The sequence below is a fragment of the Callionymus lyra genome, chromosome 8, assembly GCF_982586985.1.
Source record: "Callionymus lyra chromosome 8, fCalLyr1.hap1.1, whole genome shotgun sequence".
In the NCBI taxonomy this organism is placed as follows: domain Eukaryota; kingdom Metazoa; phylum Chordata; class Actinopteri; order Syngnathiformes; family Callionymidae; genus Callionymus; species Callionymus lyra.
In genome coordinates, this window is record NC_141825.1 from 76,901 (window position 1) to 94,270 (window position 17,370).

At 36.6% G+C, this 17,370-nt stretch overlaps 3 protein-coding genes across 4 annotated transcripts in view; 2 read left to right on the plus strand and 1 right to left on the minus strand.

The window, feature by feature from the left end:
• The first annotated feature begins 598 nt into the window (after nt 1–598).
• Nucleotides 599–10,155, plus strand: LOC148072568 (uncharacterized). Its single transcript, XM_087797651.1, has 14 exons — nt 599–802; nt 871–993; nt 1,373–1,492; nt 2,152–2,214; nt 2,407–2,520; nt 2,594–2,707; nt 3,701–3,867; nt 4,379–5,039; nt 5,337–5,479; nt 5,807–5,867; nt 6,691–6,899; nt 6,973–7,159; nt 9,184–9,279; nt 9,975–10,155. Exons 1-14 carry the CDS (start codon nt 599–601, stop codon nt 10,146–10,148), a joined length of 2,436 nt encoding a protein of 811 aa, XP_087653777.1. The 3' UTR covers nt 10,149–10,155.
• Nucleotides 10,156–10,308: 153 nt separating this feature from the next.
• On the minus strand, nt 10,309–14,505 carry znf277 (zinc finger protein 277). Its single transcript, XM_087797700.1, has 12 exons — nt 14,475–14,505; nt 13,826–14,039; nt 13,622–13,710; nt 13,455–13,537; nt 13,280–13,371; nt 13,033–13,143; nt 12,823–12,955; nt 12,284–12,351; nt 12,114–12,210; nt 11,931–11,973; nt 11,462–11,636; nt 10,309–10,739 (listed from the first exon to the last, which is right to left on the minus strand). The coding sequence occupies exons 1-12, from the start codon at nt 14,497–14,499 to the stop codon at nt 10,559–10,561; spliced, it is 1,311 nt and encodes a 436-aa protein (XP_087653826.1). The 5' UTR covers nt 14,500–14,505; the 3' UTR covers nt 10,309–10,558.
• Nucleotides 14,506–14,904: 399 nt separating this feature from the next.
• immp2l (inner mitochondrial membrane peptidase subunit 2) overlaps nt 14,905–17,370 on the plus strand; it is a 50,351-nt gene continuing 47,885 nt past the window's right edge. Inside the window, exons 1-2 of one of the 2 annotated variants that reach the window (XM_087797265.1) lie at nt 14,905–14,925; nt 16,232–16,355. In XM_087797265.1, the coding sequence (XP_087653391.1) occupies nt 16,239–16,355 (117 nt within the window). In that variant the 5' untranslated portion in view covers nt 14,905–14,925; nt 16,232–16,238. Of the gene's footprint in view, nt 14,926–14,982; nt 15,111–16,231; nt 16,356–17,370 lie in introns of those variants that run through there. The other variant, XM_087797266.1, reaches the window with a different exon arrangement.

The window sequence follows — 17,370 nt, forward strand, 5'->3', positions numbered from 1 at the left end:
TTTTCCTAAGGGCTTGAATATGATCCGCCACAATGGCTTTGTGTGTGATACATAAAGAAAAACACACCATTATGATATAAAGAAAATGCAAAAAGAATTCGACTTTGCTCCTACTTTCCATAACCCACAACATTATGGAATTATCAACAAAGGTTTAGCTGTCAGTACCTAAGGTTTAAATATGCCTCTGAAAAGAAGTCAGCCACCATTTATCACTGCAGAGGCATTTCATTACTTACAAAGTAGTAATGAGAAAAGCAACTTAAATAATTGAGAGGGTTTCTTTCCATAATAAATACAAATGGCATTATATATAAGACCAAACATTCATTCTTTAATCGTCATTTCGATTAAGGGTTGCAGGGTAATCAATTATCTAGAACAAAATAAAGTATTTACTAGGAATTATTTCATTATTTCATTGTGCCATTTAACATGTAATTAACAGATTAAAGATTTTGTTCTGCTAATTTTTAATTCAGACCTTTGACTCCTTAGAGTCTTTCAGCTCAGATGACACTTGGCTGCTGTGATCGGATGTCACCTATTGTCACCTGCTGCCTCCTTGTTGCTCACCTGTGTACCTGCAGACGTCGTGATGGGCAGCGGAGCTTCAGCCAGTGAAGGATCCCGGCAAGAACCTCCGGACACAAGAGACACAAAAAGTTTCAGACCTTCCACACCACTTAAGCCAACCTCACCTGCCTCAGCTAGGTTCCCTGCTCGACCCGACACTCCTGCTCTGGTCGCCTCAACCGCTCGGCCCGACTCACCTGCAGGCCGCAGTGACGACACCCTGCAGGTGAGCACACTGGAAAAAAACATATTCAGGGAATAATTCTGTGTTTCAAATTCTCCTGTTGTGTCCAGGCGGATGATCATTCAGAAAAACCTGAGAGTCACATCTTGGATATCCAATCATTGAAGAGTGTAGATGCTAACAAACATCAAGATGAAGAAGAAAAGGACACAGCCATCAACCCTTTTGTAACTGTGAGCAGCTTTTAAAAGTATTTTCAAGTGGGCTTTAGAGTGACTTCGCACCAAATAAATCTGAAACTAAATGACAACATTTACTAAATAGGCTTGTGATTGTAAAAACATAATATGACAGTAGATGGTAACAGATTACCATCTGAATCCTAAAATGTTTAAAGCAAAAATGGATTTTATCTTCATCTATGATAACATTTTAATTGGATTTTTACACATTCCACTATAATTATCTGTTTTGTGTGAAAAAAAAAAAAAAAGAAAAAAGAAAAAGGTTTGGTGCAAGACCTCTGACCACAATAAAACCCCAATTACACCTGAAGCTTTTTTTAAGATACCAATTTTTCTTCACACATTTATTATATCAATGGATTCCAAGGAAAATATGACTGAGGGTGAGGAGGTGTCTCTGGAGTTTGAAAGTTTCCTCCACAACAACGGGACGCTGTACAGCTGCTTCAACCATCAGGGAAACAGAGTTTATGTGGACGAGTATCAGGTGAGATTACATTAGGTTTTCCTAAATTCCTGTAGGACTTGAGCTAGACCCGAAAATAAACCGGGTTTATAATACCGGGTTATGTTGACCCGGAGATAACACAGGGTTTAAAAGAAGATGTAGATGGACGAATAATGGATAGTTTATCAATTAAAGATCATTTTTACCTCTGTTTGCATAACTTGGGAATTTATTTTCATGGGTGAAATAGTTAGAAATTAATCAATTTCACTGGTGTGGTGTTGATTTATTTGGATCTATAAAGGTTTTAAAACATTCATCCTTTACTTATATGGTCTCTCAATGCTGCTGTTCATGCAGATCAGCATTCTTATGAAGAAAAAACATAAACCTTGACCTGATAAAACATAGCATACAATCAAATAACTGGGATTAAGGTTTTCATTGGTCACTCAGAATTTTTTTTTTACAGTTTGAAGGAAAAAATCCTAAATGACCGGGGGAATACTGATGACCTAACTGGGAAAGTCTCAGCTAAGGCATTGCATCTTCCAAACTTTCCAGCCTTTTTTGAACTAGAAAGGAAAAATGAATTTGCCGCTAAAAAAAAAAAATGACAAGAACTTTATTTCAAACTACACAATGGATCAATAAGTGTCCATCTTGCACAAAATGTCTATTTTTATGTTGTTTTCCAGAAGCTACAGCCATTTCCCAAAGATTGGATGAGTCAGGGACGCTTCATCACGGTCCACAATGAGGTAAATGTAATCAATAATTAATTTAAAAGTAAACAAACACTTCAATTCAATTGATCACCCATGGTATCACTGTTTGAGTTTTGTTGGTATTCTCTTCCTGTACCTGTACTTTGGGCTATGTGAATATAGAAATGTTACTTTAATTATTACAGATTATAACAGAATTATTCACTAATAATCTTTCTCATTTAGGGCTCAGGTCAGACACAGACTCTGGCTAACAGCCAGCAAGTGGTAGGAGAAGATGACCGCACCAGCAGTGTCTACATCCAGGGAAAGGGAAATGTCATGACTTATATGTTTGAAGTAAGCAAACATTTGAAAACACGTGAATTTCAAACAACTATAGATGTATCCTTGTTTTGATTTGATGTTACAGGAAAGGGCAAACATGTGCAGGTTCTGGGATCCTCAGTCAGGCATCTGGTCGCTGCTGCCACTCCAGTGGGAGATGAACATTGAGTTTGTACAGATCAGAATCCAGCGGGTCATGGTGAGGAAGACTTGTTTCATTTTGCAGAAAATTATATTTTTAATATATTAAACAACTCATGTTATATTGTATTTTTGATAATATTTATCAGTTTATCGTTATACATGTATTAGCAGATGTACCTGGCGTTGCCTGGGTTTTTAAATGAAAAATGCAAAGGCCCTGTGGGAAAAAAAGGGTAATAGTGTAATTTTCCTGCCAATAGCAACAGATTCTAAAAGATAATGTGTACACTATGGAGGCCTCAAAGTCCAAAATCGTTTGACGATTAATAAAGGACTCTACCTTTCTTAATATTTAAGCTACATACCTCTAATAATAACCATCAATTGAAGTTAGGGGGTAGTTAGTACATCGCAATTTTTCGACTTTTTGGCTGTTGCAGATGAACAAGGCTAGAAACAAGAATGAAACAAAAATGAGGTCCTGTAGCTAGTGATGCACAGATGAAGCTTCATGAAGCAGTGTCATTATTTTCAGAGTCCACTAGATTGCGGTCTCAGAACTATTTTCCTTTGTTTTAAAGAAACATAACATCATTTTTAAACTGATGGCACCACCTACTGACCTCTAAACAACATGACACTTTTCCATTATGCTTCATCAGACCATCACTAGCAACAGGGAAAGGGTAACGCAGTGGACTCAAGTGCCCTTTTTATTCATACAGACACTATCAATCACAATTAAACTGATGACTTCATGATTTGTTTAAGGAAAACAAACACAGAGGACGTTAAGATAGATAGAAGCTCCAAGAATAAAACGATACTCAATAAAAAATGATTAATTTCTCATTTAAGCCAGTTTGGTAAATAAACATTTTGTCTAGCCAGTGAACTGTTTAGATATGTTTGCCCCTGTGCAATTGAGTTTGACATCCCTGGACTTGAGTCTCATCAAGTTTTTTTTTTAACTATTACACTTCCAATTTAAGAGTCTAAATAATGAAAGAGCAACATTTTGACCCCAATGAACTGTTTTATGTTCTAGTCGGTTCTGCCCGCTCTAGTGGACCAGAAGGAGATAACGGCAGCACTAAGACAGTGTAATTATGACTCAGAAGAGGTCATTTCTGCCTACCTCAGCATGTTTGGGGAGATTCTCTTGCAGGCTCCACCAGGGGCGGATGAGAGCTATGGTGGTCTTGACTCCTTCAGGTACACGTCTAATCAGTCTGATTCTGTGTAAAATGTGGTTAAAATAAAACAAAAATGATGATACAAAAGTTCTGATATATGATCAATCTGTCACAAACGGTTAGTAGCTCTCTGTCTCCCATCACCACCTGAACGTGTTTCCATGATGGTCTAAGAAGCAAAATATTGCAGAAAGATGAACTTGAATTCAAATCCTTGGTGGCTATGGGAAGGAAAATATCATCAAAAAAACACCAAAAGGGAGAAGAAAGGAAATTTGGTCAGAAAAATAAGAAATATAAAACTTTTATTTAATGTAAAGAAAAAAGTTAAGAGCCAGGAACAATTCCACATTATATCTTTAATAGCTTTGCTTTATCCACACAAGGGCTGCATAAGTAGAGGTCCAAATGTTCCTGCCCCTGATTAAGCTGATGTTGCTCTGAAGAACCTAATGTAAAATTATGGTCATCACGTGTTTGCAGTTTTGACCAGCTGTAAATGTGGTTAACTGTTCCTTCTGACTGTGCAGGGCTCTTCTGGAGAGGGACAGAGTCATAGAAGATCTGAGACAGAAACTGCACACCAAAGAGAAAGAAGTGGACAACCTTCTGCAGAGAAATGGCTACCTTGCTCGGGAGGTCCACTACCTAAATGACGTTGTCCAGCACCTGAATCACAAGATGGCTGAGATAGAAGCTGACCAGCAGGAGGCACGAGAGAGAATCAGGTCCCTCCTGAGCCGCAGAGCTCCATCTGTTCCGCCTGCCAAAACTGTTAATAAACCCTCTGTGGATCCAGATAGACTCAGACAGGTGAGTCATCTGACTAGAGAGCTCAATGTGTCCAACAAACAGCTCAGGTCCACTGTTGGCCAAGCAATGACGGACATGAAGAATCAGCTAGAACAACTTGGCAAATCTCTGGGGAAGCTGGCTCATTTAGAGCAGGATGCAGCCGGGGAAGTGGAAAAGGTACGGTCGCTCTACAGAAAGGAGGCGGTAGAGAGGAAGAGTCTCTACAACAAGCTTTTGGAGCTGCAAGGAAACATAAGGGTGTTCTGCCGCTGCAGGAGAACTACCACCTCCAACTCAAGCCTGGAGAAAGCTGATGACCAGGAGGTGGTGGTGGTCCAGAGAGGAACCAAGAAGAAGTTCCATTTTGATAAAGTCTTTCCTCCCACTAGCACACAGGTAAGGTTCTTAAAGTATTAAGATGATTTTATTCGTGCAGGCTTTCCCCTGATTTTCTGGGACACCTGTGTATTTCTCGGTGTTATCTTGATCTTTAGATTAGTATGTGTTTTTTAAGTTTTTTTTTGGTTTTCTTTTTTATTGTTTAAGCGCTTTGTGACCCTGTTCTAGAAAAGCGCTACAAAAATACTTACAGTGAAACAAACTGGACAACAATTTATGATCAGAACATCCCTTTATTTGACCAAAATTTGACGAAAAAAACAGATCTGCATTAAAAAAGTGTTTTCTGCTTAGGATGAGGTGTTTGCAGGAACTCTTCCTGTCATCACTTCCTGTGTGGACGGTTACAATGTTTGCATCTTAGCGTACGGACAAACTGGTTCAGGGAAGACCTTTACCATGATGGGGAGTAAAGAAGATCCTGGGGTCAACATAAGGTACCTGATTGTTTGATAGATATATTTTGAACGTATTCAACAATAAAAGTAAAAAAGGTGCAAAACTATTTTTCGTTTAGTTTATGTTTATATTTTATACCGTTTAAGAAGAATTGTATGAAAGCCTAGTTAAAACATCCTTCTTTTGGCAGTCTTGGCCTTGTAGACTTGATTGATTTTGGAAACTTTGCGAGCAATTATGTGAGGATTATGTGACTGAACTGTTGATTAATGTTTAATGAGTCAAAGAAACAGTACAGTTGTCCAGAAACATGATCTCTCTTAGTGTGTGTTAGTTTCTCCATGTCTGTATCTGCTCCTCTACAGGTCCATACAAGAACTTCTCCGCATGTGTAGAGAGAAAGAAAAGGTGTGCTACACGATGAAGGTACACCACATTTTTTTGCATTTCACATAACCACTGCAGTGTCATTCCATATTTATTACATAGATGTAACATGCATCGGCCTTTCTACTTGTGAACTTTTATATTCTTTAACCACAAATAAGGATGCAGAAAATACAGTATATTAATTCTAAAACATTAAATTCAAATATTTAGCAGCACTTCTAAGGATATCAACAAAGGTGTTTTTAATTAAATATTAGATGTTAATCAAATTAAAAGTTGTTTACTTTTATATGCCACCTCTTTTAAAAATATATATTTTTTGAAGATCATCAACTTCTTTTACATTGACTTTCTCATTTGACATAATCAATATATTACAGGGCAACTAAAATTAAAAGCCAACTCTCCTAACTCCCTCACATGTTTCAAATGCTGATGTTTTCCTTTCCAACATGCAGTAAGTCCCTCATCATGACAATATTTTGTAAGTTATTACTTTGCAAATTTCTCCCCTGTCTGAAATCTTGGTGAACAAGATTTTATGAGAGCTGAGTCCATTATGATTGAATAATTGCTTTACTCCTCCTCCAGCTGTAATCACACCGGCTTTGATTATACAACAACTCCCTTGTGGGTGGAGAAGTCAGGGAGTGATGACCCACAGGGATAGTCGCCCTTTAAAAACTTGTTTTCCTTCATCCTTTCAGCATGTTAGTTTAAAAAAAATCCAACACTCTCTTTTTAATTTAATAGAATTGAACACACAGATATATATTATTTATATATATTTTCTTTTAGCAAAAAGTTGAATGAGTCATTTCTCTGTTTAAAGTCTGAAGTTTTCTGGCCTTTTTTCCAGATTTCGATGCTGGAGATTTACAACGACACTTTGAATGACCTTTTGGCCAAAAACACCGGTGCTGCCCTGGACATCAGGGTCCAGGGGAAGTCTGTGTCTGTCCCAGGATTGACCCAGGTCAAAGTCCAGACAGAGGCTGACATCCTCGGTGTCATGGAGATTGGTGAGAAGAACCGTAAAATTGCCTCGACAAAGATGAACATCCACAGGTGACTCTGAGCAGAAAGACGAGAACAATCCTGAAAGGTTTTGAAGGATTAACATCCTTCCATTATTTTAAAGTTCTCGTTCTCACCTGGTGGTGGTGCTGGAGGTCGAGGGCTCTGATGAAGTGTCTGGATTGACATCTCGAGGGACTTTGACCTTGTGTGACCTTGCTGGGTCAGAGCGGATTTCAAAGACGGAAGCAGAAGGTCAAAGGCTTGTAGAGGCAGCGGCAATAAACAAGTCTTTGACCGCACTGGGACAGGTATGGTGTCACCATGGTAACAAAATGAAATAATATGCAGGCATTGCCTTGATATGTTATCCTACTTACATTTCCAGAAAGGTCATTGGGTCTATAATCAATTTAGAAACATGCCAATCTTATTATGACATGTCGGTGATTTGCTCCAAAATGTTTGACGATGACATCATAGTATTATTGTGACATTATGAGAGTGTTGCTGTGTTGGTGGGACATATGTGCTGCATCAGGGGAACACTTCATACTTGCACTGACATGTTAGCACATTGGTTTCAATTGGTTATTTTTTTATATCTGTTGTTAGTAAGTAAGTAAGTAAGTAAGTAATATATATTTATATAGCGCTTTTCGAGACCAGGGTCACAAAGCGCTTTAACAATCAAAACAATACTCAAAACAGTACATACTTCAAAGATCAAGACAACACCGAGAACAACACAGGAGTTCGAGAAATTCAAGGAAAAGCCTGAACAAATAGAAACGTCTTAAGATGTTTCTTAAAGGAGTCAGTAGACTCCATCAAGCGCAAAGAGAGAGGAAGATTGTTCCAAAGCTTAGGAGCAACAGCCTGAAAAGATTTCTCTCCTCTGGTCCTGAGCCGTGTGCGTGGAACCATAAGTAGATTCTGATCCACAGACCTCAGAGCCCGAGCTGGGGTGTAAGGCTGGATCAGATCAGTGATGTAAGGAGGAGCCTGACCATGAATAGCTCTGAAAGTAAGAACCAGAATTTTAAAGTTGATCCTGAAAGAAACTGGAAGCCAGTGAAGAGTTTTAAGGACCGGAGAAATGTGAGTTCTTCTACTAGAGCGGGTCAGAATTCTCGCTGCAGAGTTCTGAATCAACTGCAGGCGAGACAGCTCCTTCTTGTTAAGACATGAAAACAAACTGTTACAATAGTCCAGACGAGAAGAAACAAGCGCATGGACCACAAGCTCCAGATCATGCCGCGACAGCATTTTCCTAAGTTTAGAGATTTTTTTCAGTTGAAGGAAACAGTTTCTGGTCAGTTTTCTACAGTGTTGAACAAGAGACATGTCTTTATCAAATACAACACCCAGGTTTCTCAGGCTCAGTTTGACAGACTGACCTAAGTCACCCAAGTACTGACTCAACCCTGGAATCGTATCATCAGGAGCAATCACCAGAGTTTCAGTTTTGTCCACATTAAGCTGTAAAGTGTTTTCACTCAGCCATTGTTTGATTTCTAGCAAACAATTGACTAAGCTGTTCAGCCTCTGGGGCTCAGTTGGATCAAAAGAGCAGTAGAGCTGGATGTCATCAGCAAAAATGTGATAAGAAACATCTGGAAATCTCTGAATGATTTTACCAAGGGGAATCAAGTACAGCAAAAACAATAAAGGACCCAGAACAGAACCTTGAGGGACTCCACACAACAGATCTGCCGATTCAGACCTCATTTGATTGGCAGATACACTAAAACTGCGCCCAGAAAGGTAAGATGAGAACCATTCTAACACAGACCCAGACAGTCCCACTTCATCCCTTAGTCTTCTCAGCAGGATCTGCGCCATTTAGTAAAACAAAAGAATTGACAAGACGATAAAACATATAAAACTTACATTTTTATATATAATGTGCTATTTTATTGCATGTTATGTCAATTGGATTCAAATATTCTCATTATAATCATAGAAGAATAATGGTCAAAACATGTCCACACTATATGAAGATACTGACATTTCTTCAAACTTATTTTGATTGACAAGTGAAATACTCCGGTGACATTAAGGAATAGATGGAATTTAGTCTGACTTCTGAGGGCTGCATGTATATTGTCAAAGGTCTGGACAATCAGTAAAAAAAATTAATAACAAATTAAAAAAGTCTCTTTCGCCTGGAGACAAACGGTTCATTAAGGGAGGAACAAGCTTAGCCAATGATTTTCTCTGCAATGTGAATCCACAGAAGTGTGTCTGGTTGCAGCCAAGTATTATGTGCTAATGCACATGGCACATGTGATGAAAAACCTGATGTTTCCATAACTGTGTTGTTTCTCCTCAGGTGTTTAGCGCCCTGAAGTGTAACGCTCTTCACATCCCCTTCAGGAATTCAAAACTGACCCACTTGTTGCAGCCCAGTCTGAGTGGAGATGCCAAGGTAACCCAAATCTGCTCACAAACCTTACGTTCATGATTGTTTTTACCAGCATACGAATATGTTGATAAAATGTAAATTAAATCATTTTTCACAAGGAAGACCGTTAAGTCACACAGACTTATTTAAACTGATAGTTCACTCAATTTCTACTCATGTCAAAGATTTTCCGAGTAATCCGTTCCAAAAATGGCTCCCAGTCTTTCATTCTTTACTCATTGAAACACATGGAGCATGTGGAAGATTTGTGCACATGTACCAGCAGCTTCAGTTAAAATTCAAGCCATTTTTTTCTGAACACTTCCTCATGTTGAGGCTTCAATACAATATGGCCATTACAGGAGGGCACCATGAAGATATTTGGATATTTTTCAATCTGTCTTTTTGGACAAAGATGAAGACGATGACAATTTAGCGCCAATCGCTACGTTAAAATGGACTTAGATTTTCGCCCAAAACTCTAAAAAGGAACGGATTACTATGAAAAAATAATCTCAACCCTTAGTCTACATGAGGGCGAGTAGAAAATAAGTGATTATTAAATGTATTTATTTAGCATCAGAGCCAGGACGACTGTGTCAGGGGTAAATACTGCAACTTTAATCTGCTTAAAGGAATTCAATAATATGTATTGAAATTGGTTGATGAGGTTGGTGGATAATGATGGATTAGCATCTCTTACTTGTTCTCATCCACAGTGTTGTGTGTTCGTGAACGTGAGTCCCGACATGAAGGATGCCGTGGAAACCATCAGCACGCTGCAGTTCGGATCTTCAATCCGACAAGTTTCTCTTGGAAAAGCAACACAAAACATAATTCTTACTAAAAACAAGACTGGCAAGAAGTCAGATGAAAAGATAAATGAAGCTTAATGGAATCTGGGGAAATTTTATTTCCTGGTTCGACTATGGATCTTTTGCAGTTTAATGTTAAGGTAAAGAGTTCCACATATGGAAAAAGACTTTACCCGATGTTAGTTCAAACCAACAATTAAGAAGGTCCATCTTAATAGATTTATCCCAAATAAGGTCATTATGTCTCCAGGTTTGTTTTATTGTGAAGACATAAAATAAAGAGCTTTGGAAGAAAAAAAAAAAAAAAACATGATTCATTTTGATTTTTCCCTTAACTGTCACAAGGTTCAAACACAGCGCAGGCAAGATAGTTTTTCTGTGTCCAACTAAGGAAGCATTGAGGCAGACGTCTCAAGACTCATGCTACACAATGAGAGCGGATTAGTTCACTTCTTGTGTCTGCAACAGACAATTTCAACATTTTGCTTCTAATGGGTTTGTTTCTTCAGCAGTTGATTCAGGACACTGGTGTGCCGTAACGCTTGCAACTCTCTGTCATCTTCAGCAATTACTGGGACGTCATGCTGTTGCCTCTCATCCGTTTGCTCACCGTCACTGTCAGACAGCGTACACAAGAGGGCATCATTCTCGTAGGTAGGAAAGTAGTATCTGAGAGGAATACACGAAAGCATGTTAACCAAATTTTTCAATAAAACATCTTGAGCAGTCTTATAAATGTTAGAGAAGGTTCTAGAAATCAACAATATACTTATAAAATGTTGCTATAAATAGGAATTGTAATATAAAAGTTGTGAACATTTGTGATATTAGATGTTGCATCAGTCAGTGATCTCTATCTATACGTCGCTTGTCCAGAACATTGCTGCTTGTTTTTTGACTCTCCTCAGTCAGCTCCTGGAGGTACTTATAGCTTTTCCAGTGTGGGGTCTACATCTCTGGAATGCATCTCGCTACATGTTATACTAACACTGATGGTGAATGAAGTGACCGTTCATTATAAAAAAAATCATCACAAAACATACTTTTGTTTTTTGGCCTTTGGCCAAAAAGAACCTGGTAGACTAAGAATCTCAGTTGTTGTTTTTTTGTTTGTTTTTTTACACAGTAACAGTTTAGGTTATTTGTTGTTTTGTTTTCATCTTATTTGACTTTGTTCCATTTTTGTTTTAAAAATTAATTGTTTTTAATTATTAAAAATATTTTAAAATGTACAGCACTGTGTTTTTACATGGGTTGAAAAAAATGTTATTTTTATTATTATTATTAATGTTAGAAAGTATCATTATTTTAGCATGAGATTCTATAGTTAAGGTTGTCATATTGTTTTAATGGCAAGCGTCAGCCCTTAACTTAAAGCATAACACACTTACTGTGGTTGGTCCCAGGTCAACATGTTTGGCAGCTTCATCACATGTCCTTGAACTTCAAGGTGATGCAAGACTTCTTGTCGACTTCCAAACTTCTGCTCACAGCCATAACAACGACTCTGGTGAATTTGCCGACGAATAAAGTTTACCAGTTTGACTTGCTGGTAAAATCTAAGACCTGTCGAAGATGACATTAAATTAACAACAGTAGTTAAAAAATACAATATGAATAAAACAACATAAAATATACATCTAGGTGATTTAAAAAAATATATATATATATTTTAATAACACAGAATTAAATGTTATTTCTGCGCGTAAACAAAACGCAATTTTGTTAAACTCTGATCCGTCTCTCATTTCAGGTTATTTAGAGCATGAACATGAAAATATTAATTTTTCTTCATGGAAAATATAACCTCACTGGAATTTAGTCATTGTTCTTATCCAATCTGATTTAAGTTATGCTTACCTAGATCTGTCTTTATTTTATGAAGATCAAATCCATGGGCTTCCTAAAGAAATCCGAGGGACAGACACAACAAGCATAAAACACTCATACTTCATTTCAATTGAAACCTTTTGGTTACAATGAGACAAAATAATATAAAAAGTTCTGAATTTGATTCTTTACAAAAAGTACTTATTCAAGAACCTTCATGTGGATGTAAATTTGATCCATTGTATCCGACTGATGCTCACAGAAGAGACAGACGGCAAGAACCGGATGAGCTTGCCAGTCTGACCAATCACTAACAATGACAAATTGAGGATTTTGAGTTAAATAAACAAAAAACTTTTATCAATGCTAATTCGTCAACTTACTCATCCCCATCCTCAACCAGCTCTCGGTCATCCTCACTCTGAACCTCTTCCCATGTTTTCCCCAGCTCCTTGAGATATTTAAGGAACAGTCAAATATGTTATATTTCTTCAGTGCCATTCATACCCCTCAACTTAAAAAATGACCATCAAGCGACATAACTATTCTGTCTAAAACTACCAAATGAGGCATTTACCTTTTTATATATACTAATAATATAAATGTTTCCATTGTAAAACTGCTGTAAAATAAGATGTTTAGATGATGCAAGTAAGTAAGTAACTTATTAACTTACCTAGGTTTAGATGAACTACTTATAGGCCATAAAAAAAATAATAATAATAAATTTGACACATCACAACTGAGCTTCAAGTAACAAAACATGTTGTATATACATCAGGTATATATAACAGATTTTAGTTTTTTAATGAGGCACTTTCTTTATCTTTATCACAATTCTGTTGAAGAAATAATAGTAGCTGACTCTTAACTTTTAAATTAAACATCTTAGGGATACGATAGTGGTAATCAAGGTTATTACCAGGTAGTTAATGATGTAGAAACGGTCATACTGTTGATTGTTGGCGTTGATTCGTCGGTGAGTTTTCTTTCTCATGTGATCCTTCAAGGTGGTTTTATCTCGGAAGGTTTTTTCACAGTACAAACATTGAAGACTGGAAAGACACACATCAATAAAAAGTTAAAATATTTTTTTTTTACCACTTTAGTAAATCAATGTAGAAGATCATACTCATCCAGTTTTCTCTGCAGTGTGTCCAGAAACTCATCACAGTAGACAATGTTGTCTGGCAGGCCAATACTAAAAGAGTGATCTCTGGCCATGTGATTAAGGAGAGATGATCTGTAAAAAAAACACATTAAAAAACAGACACATTAAAGATTTAGACACTTGTGTTTATCTGGATGCAGAACATACTCTTGACATGAACGTACCAAACTAAACATTTAGATTTGAATGCTTTCAAAATTAATTTGACCTGTTTCCTGTGAGTTCCTCACTGCAGAACAAACAAGGTCGGCAGAAAGTGTTGTCATCTCTCTCCTTTTGCTGTTGCTCCAGCACCTCCTCCTTCGAAGGAGATAGTTATACGGCATTAACTTCTGTATTGGTTGAACAGGAAGAGGAACAGTAAGATTATGCACAAAACTGACCAGACGTTTTTGCTGCAGGTTTTCTCTGAGAACACGATCTTCTGGAAGGATGTCACACAACAGGAAATAGTTCTCTTGTTTTTCTAAAAAAAAAAAAAAAGAATATTCAGCATTATTCACTGTAATGTTTACAGAAATGGGGAAATATAAAAAAGCAGAGAACTGACCTGGAGGGCCTGTTGAGTTAGTCTTAATGACACTACAGAAGTCTGTCACTGGCTGCTCCAATAATCTTCCTTTCCAGTACAACAGGTATCTGAGAGACATGTGACCATCTACTTAATCAACCAAGAGTGTGTTCTATGTTCAAATCTTTCAAATTCAACATCATATGCAGATTCAGACTGCAAGAAAAAAAAAAGAAATCTTACTTTGGTAGATCTGCAATGAGTTTGACATCTGCGATAACCAGTTTGTGTACTTGCAAAATATGTTTGAGGAGTTCATCCTTCATGCCAAGGCGGGTCGATTCAGAGCAAAAGAGACACACTAACAGCTCAGAACTGGGACTTGGCAGACTTGCGTCACCGGCTGAATCCACAGACTGTTCTGGGAAACACAGCGCCTCCAAGATTGAGTCTCCATCTGAAAACAACATTTATATATACAAAAATGTAATACATTTTTCAGTCATCAATGTCGATGCTCAGTTGACAGAAATGTGTTACTGCTTATTTTACTTTACCTAACATAACACTACACTCAATGCTATACAATAAATGATTGTTTCTTGATAGTTAGTTCACAGCATTTTTTTTAAAAGTATGTTGGCTTAAACAAAACGACAATTCTGTAAAGTAAATTGTAAGTGCCTCTAAATTGTATTGGCTGTACAAAATGAAGTTGTGTGATCAGCATGTCTACCTACCGAACAAACTGAGAAACAACGTTTTAACAAATCTCTCGATAGATACATAAGTAAATATAACACCTCCATTTTTATTCTACATCATTAAATCAACAACAACAGAAAGCTTCTCGATGGAAAACGGAAAAAATGCTTCAAGTTCAGCATTTTACCTTCTGCTCGTTCCCTTGCAGCCATGTTTAATGTCACGTGACAAACCAAGCGACAAAAGCACCTATGATCGGCCAGTTCAATGTTATATTTAATTTAATTTGTTTTATATATACATTTATAAATATATGAATATGTATAGAAATTGTTTATTTTTTATTAACTACATACTATGACCATTTTGTATTTTTTGTAATTATATTCAGTCTCTCTTTAAATGTGTATTTATTTTCACAAAACACCAGGTGGCGTGTATGGTACATAATAATTGTTTTCCACCACGAAGGTCGACCATCTCAATGTTTTAAGCTTTAAAGTGTATTAAAAAATGCAAAGGGATTTTTTTATTTTCTAAATAACCGATTACAGTTCGTTAGTGAAAAGTCTTCAACTAAATTGGCAGACTTTAGGACCCAGGGACGACATAGGACAGGAAGTTGGGACGCGTTCATGGTAAGTCTGTAATTTCCTGTATACGTCTATATTCCGGTGTTTTTATATTTTAATTTGTTTCCTTGGAAGGAATCACTAGTCTGAACTGAAAGCTTTTTATTGGAGTGAAGCCTTGAGACCACCGATAGTTTCCTGCCTACCGAACGAGCGTCTCTTTTTGTCGCTTGCTTTTGACAAGGGCATTGGTATGGTGTTGAGCTGCTATCTTATAGCACGTGGGAGGGACATCGTGACGTTTCATACTAACAAAAACGCACAATGACTAGTGTTCCCATTCTGACAGAAGACCTTGATGTGTTGCTAATGTGAATTAAGAAAAATATTATTCAGGTGCATGTGCTTTTATTTCTTTTTAGAAAAAAAACTTCCCCATTTGAGCAATTATTTTTATTTTCGCACCGAAGACACTGAAAACAGCGTTACAAAGGCATAACAGACGAACCAAATATAAGTAGCATAAAATAGTTATACAGTTCAAATATGCACAGACCGCTTAATAACATTTTTTTTTCATAATTATTATGTTTAAAATAGATTAGGCTGTGCATTATCTTTTACTTTCTCAACAAGATGTATTATTAAGGCTAAACATGTCTCTAACTATGTTCAAACTGATTCACTTGCTCATGCAAACATGTATTTTAAAATAAAACCTTTTTCTTTTTTTTTCAATTATATTGTGTGTTGAACCATTTTTTTTAAACTTTACTCGATTGTTCAGTTTAAAAGCCAAAAATATAATAAATTATTAAATGATTGATGGAAATGTCACAAGATAAATAATTTAAATCTGAATGTCTGTAGTGGAGTTATGATAAAAAATGAAGCAGTATATCTCCAGGGTCAGCAGACGTCAGGACAGGTGTTAGTTGTCAGTCTGAGGCAGCAATGCATCAGCCACCTCCACTGATGGCTGTTTCGTCATTTCACGGTTGTCTTGGCCTCCTGCAGCCGAGCATAAAAAAAGATTTAGTCTGCTTTCTCCCCAAAAAAGACTCAGCAACTTATAAGTATTCAGATGCGGCTGTGTTCACTGACAATGAGGTTTAAATGAGTTGAGAAAACATACCAGAGGATGACAGTTTAAAATTAAGTGACTCCATGGAGACACGTATTTAATTTCATGGTTATTGGAGACATCCAATTAGGTTTAAAACCATATTCATATTCTTTTTGTTATCAGATCGGACAACTGCCCACTATAGCAAAAAAAAAAAAAGGTTTTCTGTTTGCTGTACTTTGTTGGAATTTGATTGTAGAATTAATGTGTACTGGGAACACTTATTTTCTATCTTTCATTCACCAGCCAGGTGATGGCGCGGAGGGCGGGGCGGCTCTATATAAAGGCATTTTTTAGTGGCTTTGTTGTCACCGTGACCGCTCTGGATCGATTGGCCTATGTCAGTCATGTGAAAGGGGCATCTATGCAGGTGAGATGACGTTGTTACATTTTCAAGATATAACTTTCTAGGAAAGAACAAATTTGAGCATATTATATAAGAGCATATTCGGAAATATAATCATTTGTAGAAATTACTAATAATAACTTTTTTAATGTTTTTTTAAGGATGATAATTAATGTACAACTAAATCATCTTCGAAATCCAATAGTCAGATTTTTTTCTTAACTGTAAATTTACAACATTAACATATTGCCACCAATCAAATTGTATTGACATCTGATTAATGTCATTTACCCAATGATGATATGAACACAAAAAATGGATCTTAGAGTTTTTATTGACTATATAGATATAGTTTGGTTGCTAAAAGATAAATACATGTTAGCTGTTTCAGTGTGGCTCAGTGGTGTGTATCTAGCTGAAAATGATTTGATCATCACAAACAAAGTTGTGAATTAAATATAAGAATGAAAATATTCACCCACAATCTGGTGTCAACTTCAAGCCAATTATTTTTCAAGGAATGTGCTGCTGGTTACATCTAGAAGATCTCTAATTCATCATAACTGACCATTTTTAATTCCATTTCACCGTTTTTTTTATTATTATTGTTATTATTGGAGGGTAATTTGGTTAAAATAACGTTGCTCTTAATTGTGCAATACATACACACATCCATTAATTTTCTATTTCAGGTTTACCCTAATCATTAGATTAAAACCAGGATTTTTTGGAGCATCATTGAAATATTTCTGGCAAAGTTATAGTCACTATCAGTAATAATATAAATACATGAAACAAAGAACCCTTTTAGGTTAAATACATTTTCATAAAAAGTCATATTTATGTAATTAAAATTATTTTATTTTCTGTGGCTCTTTCACAAATTTAAAATGTAATGAATCATCATACTGCTGGAACCGTTTGTTTCTTCTTTCCTTGAAGAGTAGAATATTTCCTTGTGATAATAGTGACTCATAGTGTCTTCATGTCACAGTTATTTTGATAAAACTCCAGTTTCCAGGGAAGTCTTCAAAAAAGG